Genomic DNA, 18074 nt, shown 5'->3' with positions numbered 1-18074 from the left:
TGGACCACAGCTACAGTGACCACTGGCTTAACAGTGATTTACCCAGTAGTTTGATTGTCACAACAGTAGACCACAGCTACAGTGACCACTGGCTTAACAGTGATTTACCCAGTAGTTTGATTGTCACTACAGTGGACCACAGCTATAGTGACCACTGGCTTAACAGTGATTTACCCAGTAGTTTGATTGTCACTACAGTGGACCACAGCTACAGTGACCACTGGCTTAACAGTGATTTACCCAGTAGTTTGATTGTCACTACAGTGGACCACAGCTATAGTGACCACTGGCTTAACAGTGATTTACCCAGTAGTTTGATTGTCACTACAGTGGACCACAGCTACAGTGACCACTGGCTTAACAGTGATTTACCCAGTAGTTTGATTGTCACTACAGTGGACCACAGCTACAGTGACCACTGGCTTACCATTGATTTACCCAGTAGTTTGATTGTCACTACAGTGGACCACAGCTGCAGTGACCACTTGCTTACCAGTGATTTACCCAGTAGTTTGTCACTACAGTGGACCACAGCTACAGTGACCACTGGCTTACCAGTGATTTACCCAGTAGTTTGATTGTTACTACAGTGGACCACAGCTACAGTGACCACTGGCTTACCAGTGATTTACCCAGTAGTTTGTCACTACAGTGGACCACAGCTACAGTGACCACTGGCTTACCAGTGATTTACCCAGTAGTTTGATTGTCACTACAGTGGACATTGTTTTTACTTTAATTAAAAGTAATACACTAAATAAAAGTGCAGCATAATAAAATCTAATTATATGTCACCATGGAACCCGACCCTTGATCAGTGTCACCATGGAACCCGACCCTTGATCAGTGTCACCATGGAACCCGACCCTTGATCAGTGTCACCATGGAACCCGACCCTTGATCAGTGTGTCACCATGGAACCCCGACCCTTGATCAGTGTGTCACCATGGAACCCGACCCTTGATCAGTGTGTCACCATGGAACCCGACCCTTGATCAGTGTCACCATGGAACCCGACCCTTGATCAGTGTCACCATGGAACCCGACCCTTGATCAGTGTGTCACCATGGAACCCGACCCTTGATCAGTGTGTCACCATGGAACCTCGACCCTTGATCAGTGTGTCACCATGGAACCCGACTCTTGATCAGTGTGTCACCATGGAACCCCGACCCTTGATCAGTGTGTCACCATGGAACCCCGACCCTTGATCAGTGTGTCACCATGAAACCCGACTCTTGATCAGTGTGTCACCATGGAACCCCGACCCTTGATCAGTGTCACCATGGAACCCCGACCCTTGATCAGTGTGTCACCATGGAACCCGACCCTTGATCAGTGTGTCACCATGGAACCCGACCCTTGATCAGTGTGTCACCATGGAACCAGACCCTTGATCAGTGTGTCACCATGGAACCCCGACCCTTGATCAGTGTGTCACCATGAAACCCGACCCTTGATCAGTGTGTCACCATGGAACCCCGACCCTTGATCAGTGTGTCACCATGGAACCCGACCCTTGATCAGTGTGTCACCATGGAACCCCGACCCTTGATCAGTGTGTCACCATGGAACCCCGACCCTTGATCAGTGTGTCACCATGGAACCCCGACCCTTGATCAGTGTGTCACCATGGAACCCCGACCCTTGATCAGTGTGTCACCATGGAACCCCGACCCTTGATCAGTGTGTCACCATGGAACCCCGACCCTTGATCAGTGTGTCACCATGGAACCCCGACCCTTGATCAGTGTCACCATGGAACCCCGACCCTTGATCAGTGTGTCACCATGGAACCCCGACCCTTGATCAGTGTCACCATGGAACCCCGACCCTTGATCAGTGTGTCACCATGGAACCACGACCCCTGATCAGTGTCACCATGGAACCCCGACCCTTGATCAGTGTGTCACCATGGAACCCGACCCTTGATCAGTGTGTCACCATGGAACCCGACCCTTGATCAGTGTGTGACCATGGAACCCGACCCTTGATCAGTGTGTCACCATGGAACCCCGACCCTTGATCAGTGTGTCACCATGAAACCCGACCCTTGATCAGTGTCACCATGGAACCCGACCCTTGATCAGTCACCATGAAACCCGACCCTTGATCAGTGTGTCACCATGGAACCCCGACCCTTGATCAGTGTGTCACCATGGAACCCCGACCCTTGATCAGTGTGTCACCATGGAACCCCGACCCTTGATCAGTGTCACCATGAAACCCGACCCTTGATCAGTGTGTCACCATGGAACCCGACCCTTGATCAGTGTGTCACCATGGAACCCCGACCCTTGATCAGTGTGTCACAATGGAACCCCGACCCTTGATCAGTGTGTCACCATGGAACCCCGACCCTTGATCAGTGTGTCACCATGGAACCCCGACCCTTGATCAGTGTCACCATGAAACCCGACCCTTGATCAGTGTGTCACCATGGAACCCGGCCCTTGATCAGTGTGTCACCATGGAAGCCGACTCTTGATCAGTGTGTCACCATGGAACCCCGACCCTTGATCTGTGTGTCACCATGGAACCCCGACCCTTGATCAGTGTGTCACCATGGAACCCGACCCTTGATCAGTGTGTCACCATGGAACCCGACCCTTGATCAGTGTGTCACCATGGAGCCCGACCCTTGATCAGTGTCACCATGGAACCCCGACCCTTGATCAGTGTGTCACCATGGAACCCGACCCTTGATCAGTGTGTCACCATGGAACCCGACCCTTGATCAGTGTGTCACCATGGAACCCCGACCCTTGATCAGTGTCACCATGGAACCCGACCCTTGATCAGTGTGTCACCATGGAACCCCGACCCTTGATCAGTGTGTCACCATGGAACCCCGATCCTTGATCAGTGTCACCATGGAACCCCGACCCTTGATCAGTGTCGCCATGGAACCCCGACCCTTGAGCAGTGTGTCACCATGGAACCCCGACCCTTGATCAGTGTGTCACCATGGAACCCCGACCCTTGATCAGTGTCACCATGGAACCCCGACCCTTGATCAGTGTGTCACCATGGAACCCGACCCTTGATCAGTGTCACCATGGAACCCCGACCCTTGATCAGTGTGTCACCATGGAACCCCGACCCTTGATCAGTGTGTCACCATGGAACCCCGACCCTTGATCAGTGTCACCATGGAACCCCGACCCTTGATCAGTGTGTCACCATGGAACCCGACCCTTGATCAGTGTGTCACCATGGAACCCGACCCTTGATCAGTGTCACCATGGAACCCCGACCCTTGATCAGTGTGTCACCATGGAACCCGACCCTTGATCAGTGTGTCACCATGGAACCCCGACCCTTGATCAGTGTGTCACCATGGAACCCCGACCCTTGATCAGTGTCACCATGGAACCCCGACCCTTGATCAGTGTGTCACCATGGAACCCGACCCTTGATCAGTGTCACCATGGAACCCCGACCCTTGATCAGTGTGTCACCATGGAACCCGACCCTTGATCAGTGTCACCATGGAACCCCGACCCTTGATCAGTGTGTCACCATGGAACCCCGACCCTTGATCAGTGTGTCACCATGGAACCCGACCCTTGATGATTAATGTTGTTTATGTCAAGTTTCATTATGTGTAATTAAGAATTGATTATGAAATACACTTCCTTGTTGACCGCTGTAATGAATATAAAGTACACTTATTCGCCCTAGTACTCTTATTCTCCCTAGTACTCTTATTCGCCCTAGTAATCTTATTCACCCTAATTACTTTGTTGCAGCATATGCTAGGACTAATTGCAACTTAACACTTAACCCTCTTTATATCTTGTCGACCTGGTGATGAATAAGAATAATTTCTCAGTGACGTGGTGTCCTCAGTTTGTTCCAGTTATTACAATATTAAATGTTGAGGGTTGTACACTGGTGGAGTTGGGAGAGCAGCATACTCGCTCCCGGCTCCTGTATGCGTTGCTCTTCATGATGGAGCGTACCTGCGGGAGGTTTATCCACAGGTCTTCGATGTTGGGAGATAATTTTGTTCAAACGGTGACCTATTAGAGACACCATCTCTCCTAGTTGTGCACAATGGCGGGTGTATTTAGTGTGGTTTCCATGCGAAATAATCACGAAAGAAACGTAAGTCTTCACTATACCGTCTCTTGAAGTGAACTGGTGCCCAAGGCACAAGATTCAAATTTCTCAACATGCTGGTTAAGAGGTTCATTCCCTGGCATTAGTGCCAACTACCTCCGGTAACAGTAGATAAGTACTTTAAGTCCTCGTAATGTGTGTGTGTTTGTGTGATTTATAACGTTCATTATTATTAAATGGCCTAACCCTCACTAATACTGGCTAGGTCTTTGATATTTATAAGCGGTAAATGTTTATTTAATGTCAACAAGTGAATTTAGAAAAAAAAAAAACTTACTATTCCCTTTTCCTTCTCTTGCCAAAAGAATAATAGATTTTTCTCCCTATTCCTCCCTTAGTAACGGATTTCTCCTCATCACTGCTGAGGGCCCACGACATCAACCACTGTCTCACCAGTGCTGGACTCAGTGATGTATCACCTTGCTGGACTCAGTGGTCTGAGTGTCACTATGGTGGACCATGGCAGCAACGATAGCTGGCTTACCCATCCTGGACTCAGTAGTCTATAGGTATGTTTGTTTCCTTGTCCACTGTATAAGGGTCATTAATATTACCACTACTAAAGAACACCCATCAACACACACACGCACGCACACACACACACACACACACACACACACACACACACACACACACACACACACACACACACACACACACACACACACACACACACTCACCACTCTACAGATGATATACACCCAGGGATCGACGATCTGGTTGATAGATGCCAAGCGAACAGCGACGAGTTCGTACATGTGATCTTTGGCTTCTTGATGATGCTGCCACAGCTGGTTCGACACGATGACAATCTACCGTGGAGACAGAAATATTTGATCATTGATATATACTTCTATATATATGCAGAGCAAGCCTCATGCGGATGAAAATCTTCAGCTCAAGATCTTTCGCAATCTCCGTGCATCATCAGGAGCAATGCAATGTTACAAGGCTAGCAACAGATAATAGGAGAAAAAAAATTTACATCCCCTTGTGACTTGTTTTGCATTAAGATCGCTTGTGTAATACTGAGTCATAAATCTACTAAGGCTTCTGTGCTCCTGTTATATTCTCACATATTCTTTCACTCTCTCTCTCCCTTCTGATGTTATCTCTAATACTTGACAGAACAAAATTATATCCGACTTCTTTCAAAATATATCATCGACTAATTTATACCTTTCACTGACGAGGAATTATTCGTTGTGTAATTGAATTCTGAAGAGCTGTACATTAATCCCTTATTAATATATTAATATTCGTACTAGGCTTTTCCGTCAGCTTCTTGTCTCAATCATTGCGTATATTACGATCTTATTTTAAGTCATTTTTTTTTTTTACTTTTTTTTAACGTTTGCAAATTATGTACAAGTTGCTTTATTTTAAATTGGGTGAACTTAATTTAGGTTAGATTACGGTAAGTTAGGTTACATAAACTTATAATAACTTATATAACTAGAAATAAGCAAATAAGAAAAAAATCTGCGATGCGTCTGGTAAGAAACTGCAAGAGAATAAAAAGGAAAAACATTCAAATCGATTCTTGGTAAGAAAGAAGCTCAAGAGTTTGTTGTTGCGACCAACTCAACACCGGTCATGGGATTTTTATCTAAAGATGTGCCAGGAGGCGAAAATTGGCAGCCTACCTGTTGACTCATATTTAGATCCATGAGTATGATGGAAATGGTATAAAATATCGACAAACTGATAAGCAAGATTGAGGGACTGACCACCTCCAGTACTGTTTCTCCAAGGTTGATAGACTGATTACATCATTTTTACTTCACTACTACACCTGCTACATCTGTATCTGACTGAAGAAGCCTACTGTGTAGGTGAAACTTTTGACCAATAAAAATACCAAACCACTGCACATGTATCTTAGTCATCAGACCTATGAATGTACATAATTTGTAATATTTACTTAGTAACAGATAAGAGATATGTTTCTTTATCTTGTCTTTGTAATTTACTGTAACAAAGAATTACTGGCTGATAAACTTTATGGGAAGCTCTCTGAGGAACGAGATATTAATGGAGTATATCTTCCTTGGAGAGATAAAATGCTCTTGGTGTCTTTAAATTATTCATTTAGCCGAATTTATGGTGACTTTGTTTTGGTCAAAATACACTTGGAATACCAAGTATGTTATTGACATTCAGAGGTTCCACTGAGCTGAGTTATCATATAACTAAGATACTCGTTAGAACAGCATTTTCCCATTATTTCCCGATAGATAATACAGTCGCGCATTATCACCGTGTCTTGAAGTAAGATTGGCAGCAGAGAGAGAGAAAGAACAGTTGAGAATAAAAGTTGATCACTTCACAGCTACTTAAGCTTGATAAAGCTGAGGAGTGATATTTAGAAGCTCGGGGAGTTTACGTGTAAACTGTGGATGAAGGAGAACAACAGATAAAAACAGAGACAAGCAAGTCTTAGAATTAGACAGATAAGGAGGGGAAGAGAAGATGTGATGACACACAAGACATGATAAAAAAGGGAGGAGGATGTTCAATGCAAGATGCTAATGAATTTGGTGAGGGGTTTATACTTATAATAATAATTAATAACAATACTGATAAATAATAAATAGTTTTATTTGTAAAATAATAACAATTAATAATAATAATAATGATAGTTTTAATAGTAAAATAATAATAATTATTAATAATAATAATAGGTAGTAGGTTGGTAGACAGCAACCGCCCAGGGAGGTACTACCGTCCTGCCAAGTGAGTGTAAAATGGAAGCCTGTAATTGTTTTTACATGATGGCAGGATTGCTGGTGTTTTCCTGTCTCATAAACATGCAAGATTTCAAGTACGTCTTGCTACTTCTACTTAAACTTAGGTCACACTACACATGCATGTACAAGCATATATATACATACCCTTCTGGGTTTTCTTCTATTTTCTTACTAGTTCTTGTTCTTGTTTATTTCCTCCTATCTCCGCGGGGAAGTGGAACAAAATACTTCCTCCGTAAGCCATGCGTGTCGTAAGAGGCGACTAAAATGCCGGGAGCAAGGGGCTAGTAACCCCTTCTCCTGTATATATTACTAAAGTTAAAAAGAGAAACTTTTGTTTTCTTTTTAGGCCACCCTGCCTCGGTGGGATACGGCTGGTTTGTTGAAATAAATAATAATAATAATAATAATAATAATAATAATAATAATAATAATAATAATAATAATATAATAATAATAATGAACGCTAGCACTTGGTCAATGTGACTAATCATAAGGTGAAGGAGGTTACACCTAATTAATACGCCTAATGAGGTAGAGGACTCACATCGAGGGGCGCCCAGGAGACGACGAAGACACAGGTGATCACCACCAGCACCACAACCATCTGCAGCTCGTGATCACTCTGATTCCTCGTGTGGTGGGGCTGAGAGAGCCCCGAGGGCAGCTTCCGTGACACTCGCATCCTCAGCAGCGACCCTGCCACAATCAAACATCTCGCTAAGTCTCTTGTGCCGCTACCTTCAGATTTTTGTATAGAATAGATTTTTGGGAGTACAAGGCTATATATATATATATATATATATATATATATATATATATATATATATATATATATATATATATATATATATACATGTATATATATATATATATATATATATATATGTATATATGTGTGTGTGTGTGTGTGTGTGTGTCGTGCCGAATTTGTAAAACTGGTCAGTTAGCAAGAACTCATTTAAAATTAAGTCCTTTCTAAAATTTTCTCTTATACGTTTAAAGATATATTTTTTTCATTAATGTTGATGTAAAAATTTATAATTTTGCACCAAAAGGAACTTAGAAAACTTACCTAACCTTATTATAACAAGAACAATTTATTTTAGCCTAACCCAACTAAATATATTTTAGATTTGTTTACAGTAATTTAATACTAAACAAACACAGTGAAATAAATTGTTTTTCGTTAGGTTCAGAATGATTTTGGCGAAATTACTGCATACACAAATTTTCGCTTGTCCTATATGGCAAGATGAGCGTTGCTATTTAAGCCAAGATCGCAAGTTCTGCCTATTCGGCACGACATATATATATATATATATATATATATATATATATATATGTCGTGCCGAATAGGCAGAACTTGCGATCTTGGCTTAAATAGCAACGCTCATCTTGCCATATAGGACAAGTGAAAATTTGTGTATGCAATAATTTCGCAAAAATCATTCTGAACCTAACGAAAAAAATATATTTAATTGTGTTTGATTAGTATTAAATTATTGTAAACGTATTTAAAATATATTTAGTAGGATAAGGCTAAAATAAATTGTTCTTGTTATAATAAGGTTAGGTAAGTTTTCTAAGATTCTTCTGGTGCAAAATTAAAATTTTTTACATTAACATTAATGAAAAAAATATATCTTTAAACGTGTAAGAGAATATTTTAGAAAGGACTTAATTTTAAATGAGTTCTTGCTAATTGACCAGTTTTACATATTCGGCACGACATATATATATATATATATATATATATATATATATATATATATATATATATATATATATATATTATATATATATATATATTATATATATATATATATATATATATATATATATATATATATATATTACATATATATATATATATATTACATATATATATATATATATATATATATATATATATATATATATATATATATATATATTATATATATATATATATATATATATATATATATATATATATATATATATATATATATATATATATATATATATATATATATATATATATATATATATAAGGGACAACCTGCCCTTATTGAACTAAAAATATTGAGACACTTGTCGGTTTTTCAAACCATTCATCACGACTAAAAATATGTTGGTTCTCCCTTACCATGAAAACTTGGTTGATATGCCTTCTCTTCTTAAGACTTTTAATATTAAAGTTGTATTCAAAAATCTTGATACAGTAAAAAAAACTTGTGATAAAGAATTCCCCCCAAAATGCTGATGGATGTGTCTATAAGATTCCTTGTAAAATTTGCGATAAAGTTTATTACGGTCAAACTGGTAAAAATCTCGAACTAAGATTAAAACAACATAAATATAGCATTAGAACTGGACAAGATTCCAATGCTCTATTTATTCATGTAAGAGATTTTAACCATCCAATTGATTTTCAAAAAGTTGAGAAAGTAGTATCAAGCAAGTCCATGGTCGACAGGAATATAATTGAATCTTGTTTCATAAAAAGCAGTTTTGACAATAATATGAATATTTCCTTTGGTTTATATAAATTAGATCCATTTATAATTAATAGAATTTGGGAAGAATTTAATAATACACTGGACAAATAATAATTTTTCAATTTTCTTGGGTAGAATAGTTTGTGGGTGAGTTGTGCAAAGGACCTATCCAAGTTGGGTCGGCGCGCGTCAGGTGTTTAACCGTTGTGGGATCTGATAGTGAGGTGCTGGCCAGACCCCTTATATAGCTTCCTTGGATGCTTTACTTTCATAGTTCCTTGATAATGTGAGTAGTCACGAAAGCGCTTGGAATTTCTCTATTCTTTCAGAGTGGTTGTTTTGCATATATATATATATATATATATATATATAATACATATATATATATATATACATTATATATATATAATATATATATATATATATATATATATATATATTATATATATATTTATATATATATATATATATATATATATATATATATATATATATATATATATACTATATATATATATATATTTATATATTATCTGGGTATATATCATTGTGTTTAACCCTGCCAGCACATGGATCAATCATTGGTTTAAACATATCTCTTATTACAACGACTTCTGTCATGGCAGAGTAACTTCCTAGCAAAGTGTCATATCTCCCACAGTGTATAAACCACTTCCACGAGGGGTTTATCTCCCTGGGTATATATATACACATCCCATCACAATGTCCCAACTACTCAGGTATATAGATACAGCTCCCTGCAAGCGTCTCATCTCACCGACGACGATAACGTTGCAGGCGACGATGAGGAGGAGGTTAGTGATTGTGATGACACCGAGGAGGGTGGTGTAGAGGCGGTGACGGAGGGGGGCGGTGGCAGAACACAAATGGATGTTAGCAAAGCACCAGGTGCCAGGGTACTGCAAGAACAACTCCCCGATGTTGAAGAGCGGCAGCAAGCTGAACACCGTGCAGAACACCCAGATGCATACTATCAGGAACCTGCAGCAGAAGGTGGAAGGAAGACTCAGTTAATGAAATGGATGGAATACCTAAATGTTCACCGTCAGAAACCTCTAAGAGAGTGAAAAATCAGGCTGTTAAGAAGATGGATGGAGAGACTGGATTCTGCCATTAAGTTCCTGAAAAAAAAAACAGAAAGAGATCACTTAGTAAAACAGAAGAATGAAACACCTTAATTCTGACCATCAGAATCCTGCAAGAAAGAAAGAGACCATTCTGTTAATGAGATGAAGAGATCTCAATTCATAAGATAGAGAGATCGCTCAGTTGAGAAGAAGAGAGAGAGATTACTCAATTAACGAGACGAAGAGAGATAGAGACCATACTGTTCAAGACACAGAACACACAAGCCCCAGCAGAGATGCACAGGAAAGACTCAACAATAAGTATGTTAGTGATGGGCAACCTTGCTAACAGTTTTAGTGTCGTTTTTGCCTGCGTCCATAAGCCAAAGTTAAACTTAATCTCTGCAGAGGTCAGACCTGGTAGAGAGGTTTAGGGTGATAGATGTAGGTCCATGGACAGTTTGAGATTTTTGCGTTCATCAGCACCTAATATGATGTACATAATTTTAGCAGGCTTGTACAGCACTGAATTAGTGCCAGAAATATTTTAATACATGCGGGTACATTTGTATATATTACTGAACTGAATGATAATTCAATTTAGTTTACTAATATAGAGGTCTAAGGTCCGCTATTACAACACCAAGTTGGCTATACACACTCATGTGGGTTAGAGATCTCTGGCCTCTTACAGTAACATCGACCAACTCACATGCCTATTTTGCCACACACGTTGGCCTTGGAGACAATTTGTTGTGGAGGTACTACGACCGTTACTCTCCTAGCATACTGGCCTCTGTCTCTACAAGTCTCTACAAGACTTTGGAACAGAACTTCTCCAGGCTGAGGGACTGACAACCTCAAATCTACGACTTCAAGGGTGATGGACTGATTACATCGTCTTCACATCTCTACTGCTCCCGCCTACTTTCTGTACTCGACTGAAGAAGCCTGCTGTGTAGGCGAAACGTTTCGGAATAAAGTTGCCTAAATGTTGCCTATGTGTCTTATCTATCAACTTGTCGGTATTGTATACCATTTGATAATCAGGTTGTGTCTTCAACATCACATGGTGATGTTTTATTTCGCTGAATGTTTCGTCGTTAACATCAAGTGACGATATTTATTATAGCAGTAGAGGCGGCAGTAAAAATATTTAATGTTTACTCAGAATGGAGGAGGTTCAGTGGGAGAAATTTGAGAAATGTGCCCGAAAATGTTTATACCTTCTACCTAAGACAATGAGAGAGAGAAAGAGAGAGAGAGAGAGAGAGAGAGAGAGAGAGAGAGAGAGAGAGAGAGAGAGAGAGAGAGAGAGAGAGAGAGAGAGAGAGAGAGAGAGAGAGAGAGAGAGAGAGAGAGAGAGAGAGAGAGAGAGAGAGAGAGAGAGAGAGAGAGAGAGAGAGAGAGAGAGAGAGAGAATACTTGGGGAAAACAGATGGCAGAGAACTTGGAAGTCCGCAACATGGCTGTCAGCTGAGAAAAACTATATACTTTAATCTAAATTAAGGACTGTGACGTATTATTATTATTATTATTAATCATCAATAATATCACAACCGTTGTTGTTATTATTAGCTGGCCAAGGTATGGTTGATCTTTAATTGAATAGCGCACTTGAGAAGAGTAAATTTGAGAAGAGTAAATTTAGTGATCTGTTTCTGCCTTGTGGAGGGATAGTATAATAAGTGACTTCCTGGACACACTGACTTCATACATGACAGTGCGGCCACTGACAGCTGCCGGGTACAAAACTTTCTGTGGAACTGACAAGTTTGACCAGTGTGTGTACTCACCTAGTTGTGGTTGCAGGGGTCGAGTCATAGCTCCTGGCCCTGCCTCTTCACTGGTCGCTACTGGGTCACTCTCCCCGCACCATGAGCTTTATCATACCTCTGCTTAAAGCTATGAATGGATCCTGCCTCCACTACATCGCTTCCCAAACTATTCCACTCCCTGACTACTCTGTGACTGAAGAAATACTTCCTAACATCCCTGTGATTCATCTGTGTCTTCAATTTCCAACTGTGTCCCCTTGTTGCTGTGTCCAATCTCTGGAACATCCTGTGTGTGTGTGTGCGTGTGTGTGTGTGTGTGTGTGTGTGTGTGTGTGTGTGTGTGTGTGTGTGTGTGTGTGTGTGTGTGTGTGTGTGTGTGTGTGTGTGTGTGTGTGTGTGTGTGTGTGTGTGTGTGTGTGTGTGTGTGTGTGTGTGTGTGTACAGGTAAGCAAGTTTATTGCATGTCAAGCAAGTTATAGATGCACCCTTCCATGATGATAATAATAATAATAATAATAATAATAATAATAATAATAATAATAATAATATTAAAAATAAGTTTTATTAAGCGGCAAAAAGTACTACAAGATTGTATTAAACTGTCTTTTAAAGTTTCTGGACATCTTAGCATTATTCCCAGAATTTCGAGCTGAGTTAATATAGTAGTAAAATTCTAATTACATTGTGAGTTAAATATAAAAGAATATTACTAGGTTAATCAGTCAATAAACTTTATTTAATAACATGCAGTACAGTCTACCTAGAGGGTGTAAGGGGGGTCAACGCCCCCGTGGCCCAGACCTTAACCAGGCATCTCGGTGGGTCAGGGTCTGACCAACCAAGCTGTTACTGCTGGCCGCACGTAGTCTAATGTAATAATAAAACCTGGCTGATCATTAGGTATCTCTCCAGGTCCCTCTTGAAGGCAGCCAGGGTGTCTACTTATGCCTGGCGGGAGGCTGTTGAACAGTCTTGGGCTCCTGACACTTATGTTTTCTCTCAGTGTACTAATGGGGCCCCTACTTTTCACTGGGGGTATATTGCATCGTCTGTTCAGTCTTTTACTTTCGTAGGGACTGATTTCTGTGTGCAGATTAGGGACCAGTCCCTCTAGGATCTTCCAGGTGTAGATTATGATGCATCTCTCTCGCCTTCGCTTCACTGAGTACAGATCAAGTGACTCCACGCATTCCCAGTAATTAAGATGTCTGATGGAATAGATATGTGCAGCAAAGGCTCTCTGTACATTCTCTAGATCTGCGATTTCACCTGCCTTGAACGGAGATGTTAGCGTACAGCAGTATTGCAGCCTAGAGAGAACAAGTGATTTAAAAAGGATCATCACTGGTATGGCATTCTTTGTTTTGAAGGTTTTCATCATCCATCCTATCATTTTCCACGCAGATATCACAGCGACACTGTTGTCATCCATTAACACTCAAATCCTTCACACTACTTTTTCTATTGTTATTTCCTCCAATTTTCCATAACGTAGTATAGTTGAAATTTGTCCTCGTGAACATTATATTGTTTTCCGTTGCCCATTGGAAAACTTGGTTTATATCTGCTTGGAGATTTACCGTGTCCTCAATGCATGACAGTCTCATGCAGATTCTAGTATCGTCTGCAAAGGATGACACGGAGCCATGGTTTACATCTCTGTCTATATCCGACTTGAGGATGAGGAACAGGATGGGGGTGAGTATTGTGCCTTGTGGAACAGAGCTTTTCACTGTGCACCGTCCGACTTAACTCTTTACTATTACTCTTTGTGTTCGATTGATTAGTTGAAGATCCATCTGCCAACTTTGCCAGTTATCCCTTTAGCACGCATTTTGTGCACTATTACACCATGATCGCAACTGTCAAAAGCTTTTGCAAAATCTGTGTATACTGCACACAAACACACACACACACACACACACACACACACACACACACACACACACACACACACACACACACACACACACACACACATACACACACACACACACACAAACACACACACACACACACAACTCCAGTGCAGTCTGCATTTCTCGATTCTTCATAACACTCTTCACTGTGTGACAAAAACCACTCTCTTGGAAACCCACCCAAAGTGGTCAGGCCGCTTAACTTTCCTTACCTCTATCCACAGCTTTTATCGCACCTCTATTATTCCCGAATCCTTACCCTCCTCTTTGCTTGCAGTTGTCTATAGCCTAACAGAAAAAAAATTAGTTGTTGATAACTAGATACACACTCTCGCAGCCTCATGACTCTGCACTCCACTTACTCTGGATTTAATTAGCTGAAACTCATTGTCGTTTTTTATACTAATATATCTTAATTAACAGCTAGGAAAGGCGTAGAGAAAGATTTAAAACGTGTAATTCCTTTTTCATCAATGATTTAAAATGCTTAGCTTGTTGTAAAGCAGTTTAATATACATACACAATGGTACTGCACAGGTGTGCAGCAGCAACATGGCTGCTATTATGTGAAGGTAACCAAAAAATTAAAAAAAATGAATATGCAACATTAATATATTAAAATATATTAAAATATCAGGACTAAATTGCAAGTGATTTTCAGTACTCAAGAGTTGCAAGTCATGATCAAGATTCCAGAGTTACAAGTCATGATCAAGATTCCAGAGTTACAAGTCATGATCAAGATTCCAGAGTTACAAGGCATGATCAAGACTCAAGAGTTACAAGCAATGATCAAGACTCCGGAGCTGCAAGCCATGATCAAGACTCCAGAGTTAAAAGCCATGATCAAGATTCCAGAGTTGCAAGCCATGATCAAGATTCCAGAGTTGCAAGCCATGATCAAGACTCCAGAGTTACAAGCAATGATCAAGACTCCCGAGCTGCAAGCCATGATCAAGACTCCGGAGCTGCAAGCCATGATTAAGACTCCAGTAACAAGCCATGATCAAGACTCCAGAGTTACAAGCGATGATCAAGACTCCCGAGCTGCAAGCCATGATCAAGACTCCAGAGTTGCAAGCCATGATTAAGACTCCAGTAACAAGCCATGATCAAGACTCCAGAGTTGCAAGCCATGATCAAGACTTCAGAGTTGCAAGCCATGATCAAGACTTCAGAGTTGCAAGCCATGATCAAGACTCCAGAGTTGCAAGCCATGATCAAGACTCCAGAGTTACAAGCCATGATCAAGACTTCAGAGTTGCAAGCCATGATCAAGACTCCAGAGTTACAAGCCATGATCAAGACTCCAGAGTTACAAGCCATGATCAAGACTCCAGAGTTACAAGCCATGATCAAGACTCCAGAGTTACAAGCCATGATCAAGACTCCAGAGTTACAAGCCATGATCAAGACTCCAGAGTTACAAGCCATGATCAAGACTCCAGAGTTACAAGCCATGATCAAGACTCCAGAGTTACAAGCCATGATCAAGACTTCAGAGTTGCAAGCCATGATCAAGACTCCAGAGTTACAAGCCATGATCAAGACTTCAGAGTTGCAAGCCATGATCAAGACTCCAGAGTTACAAGCCATGATCAAGACTCCAGAGTTACAAGCCATGATCAAGACTCCAGAGTTACAAGCCATGATCAAGACTCCAGAGTTACAAGCCATGATCAAGACTCCAGAGTTACAAGCCATGATCAAGACTCCAGAGTTACAAGCCATGATCAAGACTCCAGAGTTACAAGCCATGATCAAGACTCCAGAGTTACAAGCCATGATCAAGACTCCAGAGTTACAAGCCATGATCAAGACTCCAGAGTTGCAAGCCATGATCAAGACTCCAGAGTTGCAAGCCATGATCAAGACTCCAGAGTTACAAGCCATGATCAAGACTCCAGAGTTACAAGCCATGATCAAGACTCCAGAGTTACAAGCCATGATCAAGACTCCAGAGTTACAAGCCATGATCAAGACTCCAGAGTTACAAGCCATGATCAAGACTCCAGAGTTACAAGCCATGATCAAGACTCCAGAGTTACAAGCCATGATCAAGACTCCAGAGTTACAAGCCATGATCAAGACTCCAGAGTTACAAGCCATGATCAAGACTCCAGAGTTACAAGCCATCATCAAGACTCCAGAGTTACAAGCCATGATCAAGACTCCAGAGTTACAAGCCATGATCAAGACTCCAGAGTTACAAGCCATGATCAAGACTCCAGAGTTACAAGCCATGATCAAGACTCCAGAGTTACAAGCCATGATCAAGACTCCAGAGTTACAAGCCATGATCAAGACTCCAGAGTTACAAGCCATGATCAAGACTCCAGAGTTACAAACCATGATCAAGACTCCAGAGTTACAAGCCATGATCAAGACTCCAGAGTTACAAGCCATGATCAAGACTCCAGAGTTACAAGCCATGATCAAGACTCCAGAATTACAAGCCATGATCAAGACTCCAGAGTTACAAGCCATGATCAAGACTCCAGAGTTACAAGCCATGATCAAGACTCCAGAGTTACAAGCCATGATCAATACTCCAGAGTTACAAGCCATGATCAAGACTCCAGAGTTACAAGCCATGATCAAGACTCCAGAGTTACAAGCCATGATCAAGACTCCAGAGTTACAAGCCATGATCAAGACTGCAGAGTTACAAGCCATGATCAAGACTCCAGAGTTACAAGCCATGATCAAGACTCCAGAGTTACAAGCCATGATCAAGACTCCAGAGTTACAAGCCATGATCAAGACTCCAGAGTTACAAGCCATGATCAAGACTCCAGAGTTACAAGCCATGATCAAGACTCCAGAGTTACAAGCCATGATCAAGACTCCAGAGTTACAAGCCATGATCAAGACTCCAGAGTTACAAGCCATGATCAAGACTCCAGAGTTACAAGCCATGATCAAGACTCCAGAGTTACAAGCCATGATCAAGACTCCAGAGTTACAAGCCATGATCAAGACTCCAGAGTTACAAGCCATGATCAAGACTCCAGAGTTACAAGCCATGATCAAGACTCCAGAGTTACAAGCCATCATCAGACATTCAATAAGTTTTAAAAACAAGAATGCTTCAACATTAATTCCTTCAACACGTCTAAACGCTTCACTAAATCTTCTGTAAGACATGTTTAGTTTTATTTCCAGGTCCATAATACCCAGCAAACCTCCACGTATTTAATAACTAAAACATATATATTGTTAAACAGTTTCCCACTGGCTGAGATTATTAGCCTCAAATTAGTAGTTATCTCAGGATGTCCATGTGATGCCATACATTCTTGACTTACTATGAACTGCAAATTTAATTTTTACAAGGTTTTTTTCTGCATAAAGAATAAGTTATTGTAAGTGTTCCTTCGCATCAAGGAAAAGTAGTGTATCATCAGCAAATGCAAATAAAAGTTCTGTAATAAATGTGACTTACTAACTTACTTCCTACATCCTAGTGGCTATTTTTTTTATCACGTCATTGTTATACAAGTTGATAAAAAACGGTGAGAGCATTAACCTCTATTTCACACTTATGTTAATAAGATAATATTCACATTTTTCTCCATTCCACACAGCTCTCACCTAATGATTGTTTAAATAACGTTTAATAAATTATACAATATCTGGGGAAAATTCTCATCAGTAAGTATATTTTATAGACTAAAGTGGTCCACCTTTACACGTATTTAGAGGCTGCCTTCACAGTCATTACGGAGTGAAATTTATCTCTCATCCTCCTCCTCAGGATGTTTCATCGCTGAGTGCTCAACCTCCGCCGTTCATTCTCACACAAGTTACAGTAGTAACAACACGCTGTTGAGCTACCATCATCATTTGTGTTTTCTCAGAAGCAAATATAAGCTGCCATTGCTTGCCGAGGCAGATATGGTTGCGAGCTGGTAAGTTATGTGCCTGAAGG

At 40.7% G+C, this 18074-nt stretch overlaps 1 protein-coding gene across 4 annotated transcripts in view; it reads right to left on the bottom strand.

Annotated features, from left to right (window-relative positions):
* Positions 1–18074, bottom strand: part of LOC128686449 (prostaglandin E2 receptor EP3 subtype) — a 233711-nt gene that overhangs the window by 20529 nt on the left and 195108 nt on the right. For all 4 annotated transcript variants that reach the window (XM_053773376.2, XM_053773379.2, XM_053773377.2 and 1 more), the window contains 3 exons: positions 10137–10360; positions 7423–7574; positions 4806–4937 (listed from right to left, as the gene is read on the bottom strand). In XM_053773376.2, coding sequence (XP_053629351.1) covers positions 4806–4937; positions 7423–7574; positions 10137–10360 — 508 coding nt within the window. The remainder of the gene's footprint in view (positions 1–4805; positions 4938–7422; positions 7575–10136; positions 10361–18074) is intronic.

Source organism: Cherax quadricarinatus, chromosome 17, assembly GCF_038502225.1.
Source record: "Cherax quadricarinatus isolate ZL_2023a chromosome 17, ASM3850222v1, whole genome shotgun sequence".
In the NCBI taxonomy this organism is placed as follows: domain Eukaryota; kingdom Metazoa; phylum Arthropoda; class Malacostraca; order Decapoda; family Parastacidae; genus Cherax; species Cherax quadricarinatus.
Note: the sequence above shows the minus strand (reverse complement) of the source record. Positions and strands in the feature narration are given on the sequence as shown.